The 17,484-nt window shown below is 37.3% G+C and overlaps 1 protein-coding gene across 9 annotated transcripts in view; it reads left to right on the top strand.

Annotated features, from left to right (window-relative positions):
• The window catches only part of sorbs1 (sorbin and SH3 domain containing 1), a 72,822-nt gene that overhangs the window by 13,317 nt on the left and 42,021 nt on the right, over positions 1-17,484 (top strand). For 6 of the 9 annotated variants that reach the window (XR_002752034.1, XM_023326941.1, XM_023326945.1 and 3 more), the window contains exons 2-10: positions 4,903-4,939; positions 5,073-5,156; positions 7,051-7,161; positions 8,542-8,645; positions 8,736-8,877; positions 9,032-9,061; positions 13,345-13,481; positions 14,360-14,420; positions 14,520-14,594. Coding sequence is in view for 8 of the 9 variants with exons in the window: in XM_023326941.1 (XP_023182709.1) it covers positions 5,123-5,156; positions 7,051-7,161; positions 8,542-8,645; positions 8,736-8,877; positions 9,032-9,061; positions 13,345-13,481; positions 14,360-14,420; positions 14,520-14,594 (694 nt within the window). In the remaining variant the exon portion in view is untranslated. The remainder of the gene's footprint in view (positions 1-4,902; positions 4,940-5,072; positions 5,157-7,050; positions 7,162-8,541; positions 8,646-8,735; positions 8,878-9,031; positions 9,062-13,344; positions 13,482-14,359; positions 14,421-14,519; positions 14,595-17,484) is intronic. The other 3 variants (XM_023326938.1, XM_023326939.1, XM_023326940.1) reach the window with 3 other exon arrangements.

Here is a 17,484-nt window from a genome sequence, read left to right as displayed (position 1 = left end):
AATGAAATAATCAATTACTAAAATAATTGTTAGTTGCAGCCTTAATATAGAGTATTTTTACATGTGTAGACAGTTGCTTCAGAGATTTATGTGGATGAAATGAAACTAGCTCTCCAAAGTCTACACCCTCGTTAAGATGAAATTATCTCATTATCTGAAGAAAACGATTGGGAATGTAACTCGTTATCTCAAGAAAATCATTAGAAAATTAAATCTTGTGAAAACCATTGAGAAATAACTTATTTTCAGAGGACAATCAAGAAAAAGTACATGAGGTAAATGTCCGCTCTCTGACCTCTGACCTCTGCAAAGCGTTTCTCTCACACCAAAGTGTCCATTGGGAGTCAGAAGGACATCCAGCCGTCTGTCCTCCTCTGCCCCGTCCGTCTCCATGTCGAGTGGGAGGGAGTGGTTAGATGATGCCCTGCACAGTTGGTGAGTGGGTGCCACATTCCCAGGTGGCATGTGGTGACAGGTCTATCTGGACAGGTCTGCTGGGAAAAACAAACAGAACCTCCAAGATAGCGAGGGTCAAGGTCGGAACCGGGACGGTCCCGCCCAGACGGGACAGAAAAACCCCCCGGAGCGCCAGAAGGAGCTGATGTTCTGGGCGGAGGGGTTTCTGTGCTCATCATCAGGTAGGAAATGTCTGCTAGCTGGCCGCTGCCTTTTGGGAGATGTTTGTTTTGGAAAGATGTTTCTGTTGGACCCGAAAGCATTCAGCAGGATGCTTCTGTTTGTTCGGGAGAGATGGCGAAAATGAGACAAAGAGCAAATTATCCGGCATCTGTTTGATTCAGCAACAAATAACTCAGCCGAGAAGTTTAATTTTCTGGCTCAGTTTGAGAAAACCTTTGAAGGTTTTTCAGTTTTATTCTGATTCAGGATTGCATGATATATCGGCACTAACATCGGTACGGGTCAATATTTGTCAGTTTTTAACATATCGGTATTGATCTGATGAATAAAACTGGGCCGATATTAACAGCTGATATTTGTTTCCTTCTTGTTGCTGGTCATGTGGTATATGTTTGGTCATGTGACAGTGAAAGTGATGCATCACAGGATTATGGGTAATTTAACTGAAGCAGAGAAGCAGTGGTGAAGTCAGGGCGTGGTCGTTTGTTTCAAGGTCGAAAGGTTAGTGAAATACATACAACATATAGAATATCTGTAAATATTGTTTATCAGCGATAACAGCAATATTAAAGGGGACGTATTATGAAAAATTCACATTTGAATATTTTTGTACCTCCTTTTAGGTTTCCACTGTTTCTAAAAACAGCCCAAGTGCTTAAAAACCAAAAAATCTCCCACTTTTGGCAATAAATGTATAAATGTTTTTTGATATATGGAAACTGAACCCTTTCAAAAAACCTTCTGAATTTAAGAACCCAGATCAGCAGAAACTTTCCCGTTACCTAGCAACCCCAGCGACCTTCCGCCCATCACCTAGCAACCCAAACGGAACTCAGACGTTTGGTCAGCTGGTTTTAAAATCTCATTATCTAAGAATCATTTTGTGCAAAAAATGTAATGAATATATTTGGTATATCCCATAAAAGTATCCTACCCTGTTCAAGGAAGCATAGAATGTCACCTTTAATATCGGGTATCAAAATCAGCCCAAATATTTATATAGGTGACTCCCTATTTTGGATATTTTTTTAAAAAGTTCCTACAAATCCATCTTTTTTAAAATTATAAAACACATTATCTATTCTCTTTCTTTGATGTATTCACTTCCGCTGTGTTTAGTCCGCTTTAATCAAACTCCAGTCCGTTTACCTAGAAAATCTGGTTCATTTGGTGAAAGGTGAGTGTTCAGTTGAACTCAAAAGAGTGAACTCGGAGGGCGTGCCGTGGTGGCGTGGTGGATGGCGCGGCCCGTGTTTGGAGGCCTCGAGTCCTCAGCGCGGCCGTCGCAGGTTCGACTCCCGGGCCGGACGACGCTTGCTGCGTGTCTTCGCCCCTCTCCTTCCCCGTTTTCTGTCAGCCTGCTATCATGTAAGGGACACTAGAGCCCACAAAAAGACCCCCTGGAGGGGTAAAAAAAGAAAAAAAGAGTGAACTCTGGTCCGCATAAAAACCTCGGTTTTGGTTGGGTTGAAGTGAACTCTGGCGTGGTTTGAATGTATGTCAAGTGGATCAGAGACCACTCCAACAGCAGGAAGCGGATTACAGTGCAGGACGTTCCAGGTAAATACATGCAAAACAAACCCGCTAGTCTGTAGCTAGCGGGAGAAATGACTTTTACCACCATCAACTTTCCTGTTTATAAATACTGACATTACATTTTGTGAACTTTACTTTATGTTGGCTGGATTCAGCTGTTTGTTCTGTCCCGAGCAGAACCAGGCAGGACGGATGGATGGCGTTCTGCTCCCCAGTGTGTCTTCCTAAAAAGGCCCTGTGGGATCTCTGCTGTCCTGTGTTTATACGGCCAACCAAACTCTGCAAGCTGTCATCGTCTTTTTATCTTCCATAAGTTGAACGGCGCTCTGCTGTAAACCCAACATCTCTGGGTTCATGTGAGGATGCAGCTGAGGAAGGAATGCCTCGTAATGTTTTATTATTTATTTAGGACATGAGATCAGGGGTGCATCGACTCTCTGGGCTGCTGGGGGTCAGGAAGCAAGTTGATTTTATTAGAGGGAGGAAAAATAAATACACTGCTGCAGATTCTCAGGGACAGCTCAGCGTGAAGGCTGAGAGTTTTTCCCCTGGAGGCCGTTTTGGAGTCGCTCCCATTTTCCCCTCGTCCACTCAGGCCTGTTGGAGGTTTCCAGCTGGAACGTCACTCCTGCAGGTTATTCGTAAACATGGAGCAGACAGAACAGCACAGCCTCACACTCACAGGAACAACAAAGTGTACGGTTATTGTTTGGAGCAGATGTCATTTTTATCTTTATTGATTACCAAGGAAGCAAATTTTACCACACAGGACTTTAGAAAAAAGAAAAGTAAATCAGTTCCCTATGATAAACACTTGAAATAAGACAAAACTGACTTACAAGAAACTTTTCAGCAAACTATATGAGCTTGTTTTAAGAAAATAACTCCTTAATATTAATGAAAAAGTTCTAGTTCCACTGGCAGGGTAACTGGCCCTGCGCCGTTACCTAGCAACGCCAGCCAAGCCCGGCCCGTTGCCTAGCAACCCAGGTCTAGTTCCATTGGCAGATTATTTACCTAAAAGCATAGAAACAAATGTCTTGTTATAAGTGTAATAATCTGCCAGAGCAACAAATACGTCTTAACAATATAAAGGAATTATTGACTGAAAACAAGTTTATGTATCTTCTTGCTAAACAAATATTTTTAAGTTAGTTTGTCTCATTTGAAGTGAACTAAGATATGTTCACTAGAAACGCAACCAAAATTACTTGGTAATATTTTGTGTTTTTGCAGTGCAGTAATCTTTAATAATTAGACAGTCGCAAAAAACTTGACAATGGTTTTCATTTTGATTTCTGCATTTTCTCCAACAATAGGAGGATTTCCATCACAGTGGCGTTTCTGAGCAGGTGTGATAAAGAATCATAAACAAAGTTTTTCCATCCAAATTCTTTCCATGCCATTGATTTATTATATGGCCACGAATATTTCCATATTATTGCTCATTCCTCTTCTGTTTCTAAGTTGCCCTCTCTTTCCCATCTTACTTTAATATGAATTATTTTTTAATCCTAGCAGGTAATTTTTAGTTCCGCTCTCCTGAATAAAACCCAGTTGGTGTTTTTGTGTCCATGCCTGAGTGACTCTGAGTCTCTGCACCTCGACTGGCCCGTTTCTTGGCGTTGTGAAAAAGAGCGACTCCTAAATCAGCTGAACACAAGCGGAGGCCGGCGTGTTCCTGAGCGACCGCTGTGGTGTTGCTGCTCCGCTGCATGTTTACTGCGACGTTCCTGTTTTTACTGCAGACACACATTTAAACACGGAGGAACAGATTCAAACATAACAAGACTTTAGGGCTTCTAACTGTCAGACGGCACAGAGGAAGCTCTGCTCTTAAAATAATCTGCATGTAAAGAAAATACAGTTCACTCATTCAGGGGAAAACGTCTCAACCCTTTCATGGACCAGTAATGTTTGCGCAGAGTATCTAGTTACATTTACTCAACTACTTTTAATTGAGTAACGTTTTTGAAAAAATGTACTTTTAGGAGTATTTCTACTACGCTATACTTTGAGTAACTTCATTATGAAGTATTTTTACTCTTACTTGAGTAAAATTTCTGGATTTTCTTCCCACTGAATGACAAACAAACATGTTTTAACCAAAAATTCACCAGACACAGACACACACCTGCAGTTTTTGTTAAAGTTTTATATGCTTTTTATTGAAAGAAACTGATTTTGAACAATGTTCTTTTGTCTGATTTTTTTAATTTTTTGTTACTGATATGAATTATTTTCATTTTGGTCATTAAAATACCAAACTTTCCACTTAACTTTAGATTTTGGTCCATCTGATTAGGTAATTTTTAAATATTAAATAACGGATAATTTGATGAGTTACTCTGTACTCGAGCAGATTTTTTACCAAATACCTTTTTACTCTTACTTGAGTAATTTTGTGTTACTTTTTACTTTTACTTGAGTAAAAATATGTTGAAGTAGTTCTACTCTTACTTGAGTAATATTTGTGGCTACTTTACTCTCCTCTGTCGATGTGCTGGATTTTATTCTCCAGTTTCGGGAGGATGTGATACAGAATCAATTTTTATTAAATTTAGTCTCAAAGATGGATTTTTCTCCAGCTGTAAATTACGAGACTCTTTTAAAATGCAGTGAAATATAAATTTGATGTGGTCATTTTCATGCAGCTGAGCTTGTTTTATGTAGCTGCACCATTATTTCATCTCCTCTGTTTGAAGGTTTTCTCTGTTTCTCTTCCAGAGCCCTCCAGCAGAGGGCAGCACAAGCTCAACTCGCAGTAAGTCCGCCTGATTTCTCTAAAAACACGATTCCTGATTAGAGCCTGTACAGATTTCTGTTTGTAACTGTAATTATGTGATGTTTCTTAATTGAAATGTGGCCTTCTTGTTGTTTTCTGTCTGATTGTTGAGGATCAGGTCCCAGAGCAGTGAGCGCTGTCAGGATTACTCCTTTAACAACCATGAAAGTTTCTCCTGATCTGATTCCCTCTGCAGGTGGTTTCCCTTTACTTTCTCCAAACTCTAACACTGTAAACAGTTTTATTCAATTCAAAAAATGAAGATATTGTGTGCAGAAATGTAAAAAAAAAAGTATTGAATATTTTATTGAAATGTCAGAATCTTGTTTTAAAAAAGGGAGAAAGTCTGTGTTGTCATGCTTTCCAATGTAGGCATGTAAAGTTTAGCAAACTGTGTGGTTAGGTTTAGAGCTGAAATGGTTAATCAGATGAATCAGTTGTTGAAATAACTAATTTAGTGATGGATTAATCTTTAACTGGAGTATATAGACTCTAATCAAGGCCATTTCCTGAAAGAACAGCACACTCAGAGCAGTAGTCCAGCCAAACTCAACAATAACTATATTAGTTTTGCATTTAAGATTTTAATCACCATATCATTACATTGATTTTAAGTCCAGCAGAACGGACCGAGCTTTTCTCACGTTGATTTTGGAAGTATTTTTTAGCTGCAGATGCTTCCTTTGCTACCAGTGATCAAACTTTCACTAAAGTAATTATTATTCTTACATTTTAAACACAGAAATTTTTGTTTTTTTATTTATAAAAGACATTTAATCATTTGGCTCTTTATCTATTAATGTATTTAAGTGGCACAATAAAAAAAATCTGCAAAATATGCAGATTAATCAGACAAATTTTTTTCTGATTAATTGTAAAAAAATAATTGATTACTAAAATAATAATTGTGGAAAAGACTGTATAAAAAGCAACATTTGGTTAAGTAAGAGGTTTTATTCTAATGCAGATGACAAGCAGCATAATTTCTTCCAGGAACAGAAAACCAGTAGCAGAGATTTTAATAGATCATATCTAAGATATTGTAATTAAAATGCAGCCTTATAAACTGAAATACCGACACGCGATGTGACTTGAAGTTTCCCTTTATTTCCTTTGCCAATATTGGGCTGAACCACAAAGAGCAGAAATAAAACCGGTAGCTGTTAGCTTCTCCGTTAGCACAGAAACGGCTTCCTCTGGGTGTTCTCTCGTGACGTCGCGCTTCTGCACGTAGTTGGAGTTGCTATGACAACAAGAGGCGAACCACAAGCGTAGAGCTAACTCTTCCCCTTTCCTATCTTATATAAGTACAATATAATATATATTGTACAATATACAATATAAGTACAATATAAGTACAATTCCTAACAATATAAGTATATTACAAGTATTAATCGATTCAAATTTTTGAGTACTCTATCCACCTCTGTGTAATGCTAAGATAAGTAGCAGTGATATTTACTGTAATACTTGCTGCCGAATTAGCACAGTTAGCTTAGCTAATGTAGCTATCATCTAAAGCTAAGACAGAAATGTAGCCTACTTTCTCCCCTAGCATCTTTTAGCTAAATTTAACCGGAATCTTTATTGAGTCTGACTCACTACAGCAGTTCAAACGGAGGTCAAACTGGGGTCAAACTGAGGTCATGTTTCACAGAAGCTGTGATTTTATGATCTAGTGATAATAAAGGAACTGTCCCTCTTTATATTACTAATACATCAATTCATATTTGAAATTAGTGATTAATTTGCACTGTTGATTAATAGTTACTTCTTCAATATTCTTTTTTTTCCACCAAACTCAATAAATGCAGTTGAATTAAAGGTTGGATTTTTCCGTTTTTTCACTGTGAGGTCATCCTACTGCTTTAAAAAAAGACAAAAAAAATGTTTTAAGTTGTTTTACTCATCCTTACCCGAGCCTCCATCTGCTTCAGCTCAGCAGCTAACTTTGTGTTAATTAGCCTCACAGCGTTTTAATGTGATGGCCTGGTTCTGATGAGCCGGATCTATTCCAGGAACTCCCTGCAGCTTTGAAACAATCCCGGTTCTAAAGCCGCTTCGTTTTCATCGCGATGAACCTTTTTCAGATTTGGACCCGAGCAGAGTGTGCAAAGGGAAAGGCGTGGTGACCCTGAGGGCGACCCTCGTCCACATCGACGACGACGACGGCGACGAGCCGAATGTCATCGCAGCTACAAGTACGTCGGGCTTTTTCACTGCAGCTCTGTGCATGACGAAATAATATTTAGCGTGGGGCAATAATCGCATGACTAATGACATTTCATCATGTTGTGAAGAGGCTTCGCTAAGCTCTGACCCAGAGCGTTTCAGTGGATGGACCCTCAGAACCGATTGCTCATAGTTTCAGGCAAATGTCAAAGAGCGTTCTTCCTGCCCACGCTGCGCTCCGGACCGCTACTGTGGGCTCGTTTGTTGCTCAGAACCCTTCAGAACCGGGCTGGAAACAGGGAGATGCTTTAATTGTTGCGCAGCGGGATTAAAAAGGCCACTGGAACAAACGATCTTTGCATCTGTCTGAAAAGGCTTTTTGTTCTCCTCACAAAGTTCAGAGATTGTGGGAGAATCTTTTTTTTTTTCCACTTTTCTGTGAGTGAAGCTCACCAAAGAAAAAAACACACCCGGCTGAAACAGAGGACATGCAGCAGCAGCAGCAGTTATCTGCAACAGCGTTTTAAAAACAGGGACTAAATCACAGCAAAAAACTCAGAAATTTATTGAAATAAACCCTGAAGTTTTTTGAGTTTGAAAAGTCAAATTTTTCTTACTTTTTAAATTCACAATTTGGGATTAATCTCAAAACATTAAAAAAAATTCTAGCAGTTTTTTGACTTTTCAGATTTAGAAATTTGCTTATTTTTTCCAGAAAAATTCTTTAGATTAATCCAAGTCAATTAAATTTTTAGCAAATATTTCACTTTCCAAACTCAGAAATGTTCATGCTTTCTCTAGAAAATTTTAGATAGATCTCAGAATTTGAGTTTTCTCTAGAAAATTATTGACTTTTCAAACTCAGAAACATCAATGCGTTTCTAGAAAATTTGTGAGATTAATTTCCAATTTTTTTTTCTATCAATTTTTCATCTTTTAAAGCTTGGAAATTTCCTTGTTTTCTCTGGAAAATTTGTGGGGTGGATCTAAAAATGTCAAGAGTTTTTTTTTTAGAAAATCTCTGACTTTTCAAAATCTGAAATTTCCTATTTTTTCTGGAATATTTCTGAGATTAATTTAAAGGTTTAGAGCTTCTTCTAGCAAAATTTCAGAAATTTCCAAGTTTGTTCTACAAATTTTCTGACATCAATCTAAAAATGGCTGATTTATTTCTAGCAAATTTTCCACTTTTCAAACGTAAAAATTTCTTTGTTTTTTTTCTATAAATGTTCAGATTTTTTGGCAGATATTGACCTTTTTCTTGTCTTTTTCTTGTGAAATGTCCCTGATCCTCCGTTGTATTTATCTGCTGTGGTTCACTGACATGCCACACCTTTCAGTGCCTCCCCCAGTGTTTGTCCTGCTGCAGTAGCGGCCGCCGCGCTCAGAGTGTTCTGGACTCGTTTCAGGCAGCTGGACCGGCCAGATTAATGGAGACGGATCCAGAGCAGGAGCCGAGGACGGCAGCAGCAACGCGCCTCATTTACCTCCTGAGACCAACACCCGGTGCCAGGTAGGATCACTTCACCTCGTTTAACCTCGGCCCGCTTCTCCAGGTTTATGGAAAAATACCGTTTATTTCTGTTTTTTCTGCGTTTTTTAGGCCTTTTCACCCAGAAGCATAAGCGAAAACGAAGCTGCTTCTCCTCCAGATGCTCTGCACGTTAACCCCTCGGCTCCCGGTTGTGTTTATCCCCGCACCAGTTCAGTCAACCCCACCATCGTCCTGCTGCAGCACAACAGAGGTGAGCCGCAGCAGGAGCTGCAGTTTCTGACCCATCACCAACTTGTGAGGCACGCTTGTCGTTCTGTTTCTGCGTCTCTAACCAAACTGATGCTTTCACACTTCAGCTTTGGCTGCTGAGTCACTTTTCACCGTTTGTCTCTCTCTCGCCACAGAGCAGCAAAAGAATCTGCCTCACTTCGAAGGTATGCGCTCAGGTTTCAGCAGCACATTTACTCACCGTTTTCATCAGGCAGAAACTTAGATCTTCTGCACACAGAGACGACATGTCTACATTTGTTTTCTTAAGGGGCAAAAACTGTTGGCCTGGCGTGTCCAAAGTGTGGCCCGGGGGCCATTTCTGTCCCTCTGTAGGATTTTGTGCGGCCCCCTGACCTCAATGCAAGCTTTATTTCATCTTGTAGAGCAAAATTTTCTACAGAGAAAAACATCTTTAAAAAATATCAAGACGTTTCTGCATTCATCTTGATTTTGGAGTAACTAAACACAGACCTACTTTTACTAAATGCAAAGCATTCAGACCAAATAAGGAGATAATCAAACCAAAAAGTGAGAAACCTGTCTTACAACGCAATCATACAAAACCTTTTCCAGGTTTTGTATTTACAACTATTTAAAGTGTTACTTTAGTTTATTGAGCAGATAAAAAAGGCACAAAAAGTTTCTTTTAGATAACTTTTGTGCCCCCCTCCAAGTTCTTTCAATGTAATGATTTCGGCTCTAAAAAGACTAAAATTGCAATTTCCTCTAAATTCACTTCAATATTAGATAATAATGAACAAAACTGGAATAACACAAATAAAACACATGGATCTGTTTAGCATGTTTAAGTTTGTTTGTTACTGTTGTTTATGACACGCTAGCTGCACAATTAGCCTGTTTAGCTTAGCATAGCTAGCTGTATGCGACTCTATTTTTAGTGTCGTTATTGAACCACTATAAACTACAAATTGCAAACAACTGTTTAATTAACTGGCACTAGAGAGGGAAATGATCTTGTAATGTTAATTAATATGATGCCCTGTTTTTAAAAAAATTAAAGTGAAGCAATCAACAAGAAAAACATACAGTATATATTTTAATGCCTGCTGTAGAAAGGCCTATCAAAACACATTTTGCTGGACGATAAATTGTCCCAGAAGTTATTGTGATAAACGATAATATTGTCGTTTAGAGACCATTTTTATGAAATATTAAGGTAATAATGCAGGAACACATCATTAAAGATCAATACACATTAAATTCTGATTAACATTTGACACCGGAACTGGAAAACATCTTAAATCCAAAATAAATAAACAAAAACAACAAATAAAATGAACTATGAAGTTTCTATAAACAAAATTGTCCTTCAACAATTGGGCTAGTTGAGACCCAAGCACCCGACTGAAGAGTTTTATCATCTGGTTTTTCATAGAAAGAGGGAGAAAAATAGAAAAACAATAAATCATGCAAATAAAAATGATTGATTTTGCTTTAATTATGTGATTAATTGATTTGTTGTTATTGTGGCAGACATAACTCTAATAATAAATAAAGTTGTCACATGATTAATGAACAAAGTCCAACTGAGTGTTATTTAATCTGAATTTAAATCCAGATGTGAAGGTTATTTTAGTAATGGATTATCCTTTAGATTATTCTGACGATTAATCGATTAATCAAATAAGAATAAAAATTCTAATACGTTTCTTTTTTATTTTAATTGGGAAAAAATCCCAATTAATAATTCAATCATCCAGTTTTTGGTAAAAAAGATAGAAAAGACAAAACCAATAAATGATGCAAATGGAAATTATTAAAATTTATGATGCGATTAATTGATTTATTGTGAAAGAAGAAAAGGAGAATTTCTGTCATCTGCTGACATGGAGTGTGAACAGAAAAGCTAATCTATGAACGACATGATGTAAACATCTGATGGCTCTGCTGACCAATCAGGTTTCATGTGTTCATTTGCATCAGAATCAGTTTTATTCACCATGTTTCTGCACATAAATAAGGAATTTGGTTTCATTTCCACTTTTCTCCTGAAGAAGACATTCCTTCTCTTCATGTTAGTGTGTCAGTGGTATTAGCCAACTACTGAATATTTGTTCCTCAGCTTCGGTGAGACAAAAGCAGGAAAACTGTTGGAACGATTTGAGTTGGTTTGAGGACACAGAGTTTATGCCAGTTTGTTAGATTTGAGGCTGCGTGGCTGCGGACCAGACAGGATGCTCACCTGGGAAACATTTGGCGCCAGAATGCATTGTGGGAATAAAACCAGCTGACAGAGGCAGAGTGATGCTGGAAACCGGCCGAGGGTCACATTCACATTCCCCACCTACTGAACAATTGTTGGAGCCAGCGGCGCCTGAGGAAGGCAGCAAGGACATTTGTACAGTTTGATGATGATCATGATGATGATGATGATGATGATCATGATCATGATGGTGATCATGATCATGATCATCATCATGATGATCATGATGGTGATCATGATCATGATCATCATCATGACTTTTCTAATCCCCCACAGATTGGGTTAGCATACACGTATGTCTGCAGGGCTGAAGCTAATGATTGCTTTAGTAATTGATTAATCGATTACTATTTGATTAATTGGATAAAAATTGGCACATTCTGCAGGTTTTTTATTTAACTCTTTAATCCTTTTTATACAATTTTAGAAATACATTGCTATATTAGTTGTATAAAATGAAAAATGAAATGAAAAATCTGTGGCATATGCTTTTTCTTATCCGATTAATCGATTATTTGTCAGAATAATCGATAGATTAAAAGGTTTGTTTGTTTCCTCCGTTTGTTCTTGGCTTTTGTTTTATAAACAGTCAGTGTGGAATCTCCTGTGAGTGTTTTTGCCAACTTAAGATCAGATTGAAAGATGAGATTATTTCTGCCATGTCCTGACATGTGAAAGCCCAGAACTGAGAGGTTCTGTTTGCTTTCACACAGAGGCGTCGCCGTTCTGATTGTAGCGTCCATGTTGGACGACATGAACACAGAAACATTTCTCACATATCCACCGTAATAAACCGCCATAATGTGCCTCATTCACACTCCTATGATAACAGTTACTGTCATGCAGACTCCTGCACAGCTGTGAAATATTTAAAAAGTTCTGCAGTCATGCTTCATTTATTCTCCTCATTGCAACAGTTTGGACTTGTGACAACAATCATCACATTATAGTTGTATATTTAGTTTAATTGCAGGTTCTATAATTAATTAATCACATTTTAACTGAAAATTAAAAACAAAATAAGCAACATTTTCTATCTTGAAGCCCTTTTTCCTGCTGAATTATTGAATAAATAGACATATGAGCTCAATAACGATATTTGTTGTTTTTCATCTGTTACCTCAGTGAAGTCGGTTCCCCTTTTTGTCAAATCTAACAAAATGTGTGTCAGACATTTGTGCAGCAAACATTTTAAAGATATTACTAAATGTTTCTGGAGGTCATACAAGGTCAGCCAGCGCCAATTTTATTGCACTTGGTGCACCAAAAAAGTAATTGATTAATTATTTGCTAGAATATATACAATTTTTAAAAAAATGTCTGATATGTCTTCATATCAGACATTTTTGGTGTCAATCAACTTGACTACATTTTTGCAGCTTTTTTTTTGTTTGTGCTGCTTTTGCTTTGATTATATTAATAAAAGTTTAAAGGTTAAAAGGTCAACCAGCCCCCCCAACATTAGTACAATCCAACAAAATTGGTAAATGTCTGTGGTACGTTTGTACCCATTTTTGTTTGTGCCGCTATCATTTTAAAGATACTATTAAATAAAGTTTCCAGAGGTCAGCTGCCCATACTCTGACCTCTGACCCCATACTCACATGTACAATATCAAACAAATTTGATGCGAATGAACCGGGCTACATTTGTGCTGCTTTTGCTTCAAAGATATTGATAATGACCTCTGATGACCTCTGGATCTTTTTTATCAACATCTTTAACACGATCGCAGCACAAACATACCACAAAGCATTTGATAGATTTGAAGACGGTCCGCTTCATTCTGGTAGCTAAACAGAGTGAAGCTGGTGGAATCAACTGACTCACTCACTCTTTAGTTCCCTAGCAACTCGCTCATTCTTTGGTTGCCTAGCAACGACCTGTTGAGTAACATGCACAGCAGCAGTTTAATGTTTCGCCACTTTGCTTAAAAATAACTGATATTAAAAACAAAAAAAACTCTGATCAGTAGTTATCAGTATTGGCTGATACAGAACTCTCATAATGTGATCCCATATAAGCGTATAAAAAATATTTTTATTGGTGAGGCTAAATTTAGAGTTAAATCATTAGAATTAACAGAAAAAAATGTCAGCTTGGAGTGAATCTAACAGTTTACTGAAACTGCCTCTGGTCTGCAGGAGGTCCTTGGTTTGTCTGTCGCCTTAATGTTTCTCTCCTCTGTGTTCTGTTCTGTTTCTGGTCTGCTGTGCTTTTCAGAGCCGGCCCCAGACAAAGGCCCCGATCCCAGCAGGGACTGTGTGAGTCCCGGCTCCGACATGGACGGGACGAGGCTGCGGCTGTCGCTGCACTCCCCCGTCCGCGGCCCCATAAGCAAACCCATTGTGCCTGTTCGGGTGAGCAACCACAGCCTCTGTCTGATGGAGACAGATTTACTCACTACGGACTAATAAAGACCGCTCTGTTCACAGAAACCACATTTTCTTTACTCCTCTGTGGAAAACAGACATATTTCCATCAGGGTTACCAGCTAATCTTCTGTTATTGATGACTACACTGCAAAAACACAAAATCTTACCAAGCATTTTTGGTCTTGTTTATAGTGTAAAATATTTTGGGGTGGGGGGAGGAAGCTAACTTTAAAGTAATTTTTATCAATTTAAGCTAGGTTGTTTAAGTTAATAAATCCTTCATATTGATGAAAAAGTTCTAGTCCCACTTTTAGCAAAGGAAAAATGTCTTGCTATAATTTATTGCAATAAATCAATTAATCACAAGATAAATTAAAACTAAGTCTAAACCGTTTGCATGATTTATTGTTTTTCTCATAATTCATTTTATTTGTTGTTTCTATTGTTTGTTGATTTATTTTTGACATTTAAAATGCTTTCCTGTTCCAGCGTTAAATGTTCATTAGAATTTAAAATTAATTGATCTTTGACTATGTATTCTTATGCTATTAAAATTATACTACTTGAAAATGGTCACAAAACAACAATATTATCATTTTACTATCGCAAAATGTTACGTTGCAGGCCTAGTTATATGTGAAATAATGGAATCAGTACTTTTTCATCAATATTAAGGATTTATTAACTTAAAACAAACCGAAAAGTTGCTTGTAAGTTAGTTTTGTCTTATTTCAAGTGCCCAAAATTATTTCCCCTAGAAATTACAGAAAATACCTGGTAATATTTGTGTTTTTGCAGTGCGTTCTGATTATCATTGTAATCTCTACATGATCTGTTTCTAATTTCTCACATTTTAATTTCAGAACACTGAAAAGTCCAAGGACTGGTATAAGACCATGTTCAAACAGATCCATAAATTACCCGGTAAGTCTGTTTTTCTGAGCCGGAGTCGTCAGTTGGGTGTCCCTGTGGCCGTCCAGCGTGTGTCCCTGTCCCTCATGTCCTCTGTCTCACTGTGCTCAGAGCCTTTTGAGGAAAACCCCTACCGCCCCACCTACATTTTCCCCGAGACCTTTGACATTCGCATGACCCCAAAAGGTACCGATGGCGGCAGTCGCGCTCTCATTGGCTTTTACTAATCTGCAGCCATCTTCAGCTCCGGTTCCTCCAGTCTGCAGAAACACAGAAACGCTTTAACAAAAATTTTTCTGGTGTTTGTCCAAACCTCAGAGCCTCCAGCCACATTTGGAAATAATCATTAAACTGATTCTATGCGGCTGGAGGAGGATCAGCAAGGCTTTTTTTAAATTTCAGGTAAATTTGGACATAAACGTTCAAATTTCAGTAAACATAAGCTAATGTTGTAATTTTCCTGTTAACCCAAATGTTTTAGTTTGTGATATGTAAGAATTCATAATTACTTTTTTAAAAATTGGGTATTTTTTTTACTATATTTCTCATAAACGCAGTGCATGTTAGTAGGTTATGGTGAAATCAAGTTTATAAACAAAATATACAAAGATAATGTGAACAATATAAGTTTTTATATTAGCATAAGATCTTTACTGAAACAAACATGATTAGCTTCTGCTCCACTGTTTAATATATTAGCAGGAGCTAACACTGTTAGCAGGAGAGAGCGAACACCATAAGAAAGAGCTAACACCTTAAGCAGGAGCTAACAGCGGTTAGCAGGAGCAAGCTAGCACCTTAAGCAGGAGCTAACAGCGGTTAGCAGGAGCTAACAGCGGTTAGCAGGAGCAAGCTAACACCATAAGCAGGAGCTAAGGCAAAATCAAAACAAATGTGAAGAGGATGTTTAAAGTGAAAATTAACCGTCTCTAGCTCTGTTTGTAGCTCTCCATTTTAATAGGTGAGAAAATATTTTGATCCATGATTACCGTAAACAGCTTTACTTGGAGCTTGTTGCTCTCCTCACTGTTCTGGCTGGACGGAGCTAGCTGTGTAGCACCTAGCATGCGTCATCTACCTTGGATGCTTTGCAGCATGAACAACACAGCGATGTCCAAATGACAATATTTAATTTAAATTCATCAAAACTAATCAGCCTGCAGGTTCTGCTGTGTTTTTAGTCTGTTGTTGCAACTAACCGAGGTTGTTGTTGGACATCCAGTGTTTGGAGGGACATCCTGAGTACAAAATGAGAATAAATATCTTAATTTAACGAGGAAAACAAATTTGATTTCATTGTTGAATATTTCAAAACATCGGCAGTGACTAACTCAAATTTTCTTTGCTATTGTTTTACTCCTCCATCATTGTGATTTTTCCACCATCTTCTGAAAACCTTGATACTTGAAAAGGTCACAAACAGTTACTGTTCCTTTAAGAACCGTTTTTTAATCAGTAAAATCTCTTTAATGAGCTTCCCAAACCTAAAGCCTGCACAATCAAGATTATTTCTTTGCAGAATTAGATAAAGTTCATATTACGTTTATATTTTTGTTTTTGTTAAAACTTTATATTTTTCTATGACGGCGTATTGGGGCTATTGTAGGTAGAAAAAAATATAAAGAGAGGAGTACATTTCTGGTAAAAAAAATAATAATAATTTCCAAGAAAATACTCATAAATTTAGGAAATTACAGAGTTTCTAAAGTTGAACATTTGCAAAAAGAAAAAAAAAATCCAAAAAATGTTTTTAAAAAAACACTAGAAATTTCTGAGATGGAAATTTTTCTCAAACATTTCTGAGATTATTCTAAAAGTTTTATTTTTTTCTAGCAAATTTTCAACTTTTGAAACTCAGAAATATGCACGTTTTTTCTAGAAAATTTCTGTGATTAATCTTAAATAATTTTTTGGGGGGTGGAAATTTACTCAACTCGTTTTTTTCTGTCTACTGTAGACCTAACAGTCCTGTATGTGTTATTTTGGTCTGTTAAATACTTCACCCATATAAAAGCTTTTATTGTTGGTAAATAAACACATTTGTTCCCCAAACTTTGCTCCTATGATCGTCTGAATATTTAAAGAATTACAATAACCTTGTATAGCGGTTGGAAATAGTACGAGAAAAATCACATTTAGTTGTTTAAATCATTGCAGTCATGATGACGTTTCCATCTGAAGCTCCAGTTAAACATTTAGTACCATTTATAAAGTTTTCTTTATTTGGTTGTTTAGGTAATTATTTAACTGAGACTGGCTCTAAATAATCAGCACAAACACAGATAGGATGTTGGCCAGGATGCTCCACTCCTTTAAAATTTCTGTCGCCTTCACAGATCCTAACTTTTCTCTTTTGGTCCTTATTTCACTTATTTTCCTTTTTGTTATTAATTGTTTCAAAAATATTGTTCATCATTGGTTGTAGTGCTGAGTTGTGACCACTAGGTGGTGCTCCCGACCTGTGATGAGAGCTGCTGCTCCACAGAACATTTTCTTTACTTTTCATTATCAGTGTTCAGATTTATCTCAGTTCAATGTCGTTTATTTACATATTTATTTCTAGTGAGTAAACTAAGATTTAAACGTGGAGAAATTTGTTTGATGTTTAAGTGGTCTGGATATGAATTGTTAATCCTCCTGTAACTAATATTTGACAAAAATATGGGTGTTTTTATAGCTCTGAGTGCTTTGCCTCAGCTTCATGCCTCATTATTAATTCAAACCCCAGTTTTAGCCGAGCGATGCTTCCTGTAAAAAGCTTTGATTTGACGCTCTTTGATTGAGTCGGCGATCCTGTGATGCTGGACCTAATGGAAAGCTAAAAAAGCCTTAAACTTTAATGTGTTTTGAATTATTTAGAGATTTTAAATGTATTTCTTGCTTAAAATCAAGACGTCTGCATTCCCTCGGCTTTCCTGTCGCTTTGTGGCTTTTTTTGGATATTTTGAACGGTTCTCTCAGGTGGATGGTAGGATTATACGACAGGCATCTTTAATGATTCATAAGAACAAGAATTGGACGCACAAATCTGAATCTATGGTAGATTTTCTCTCAAATGCAGAGTTGAAATAATGAA

The sequence above is a fragment of the Xiphophorus maculatus genome, chromosome 22, assembly GCF_002775205.1.
Source record: "Xiphophorus maculatus strain JP 163 A chromosome 22, X_maculatus-5.0-male, whole genome shotgun sequence".
Lineage (NCBI taxonomy): Eukaryota > Metazoa > Chordata > Actinopteri > Cyprinodontiformes > Poeciliidae > Xiphophorus > Xiphophorus maculatus.
Note: the sequence above shows the minus strand (reverse complement) of the source record. Positions and strands in the feature narration are given on the sequence as shown.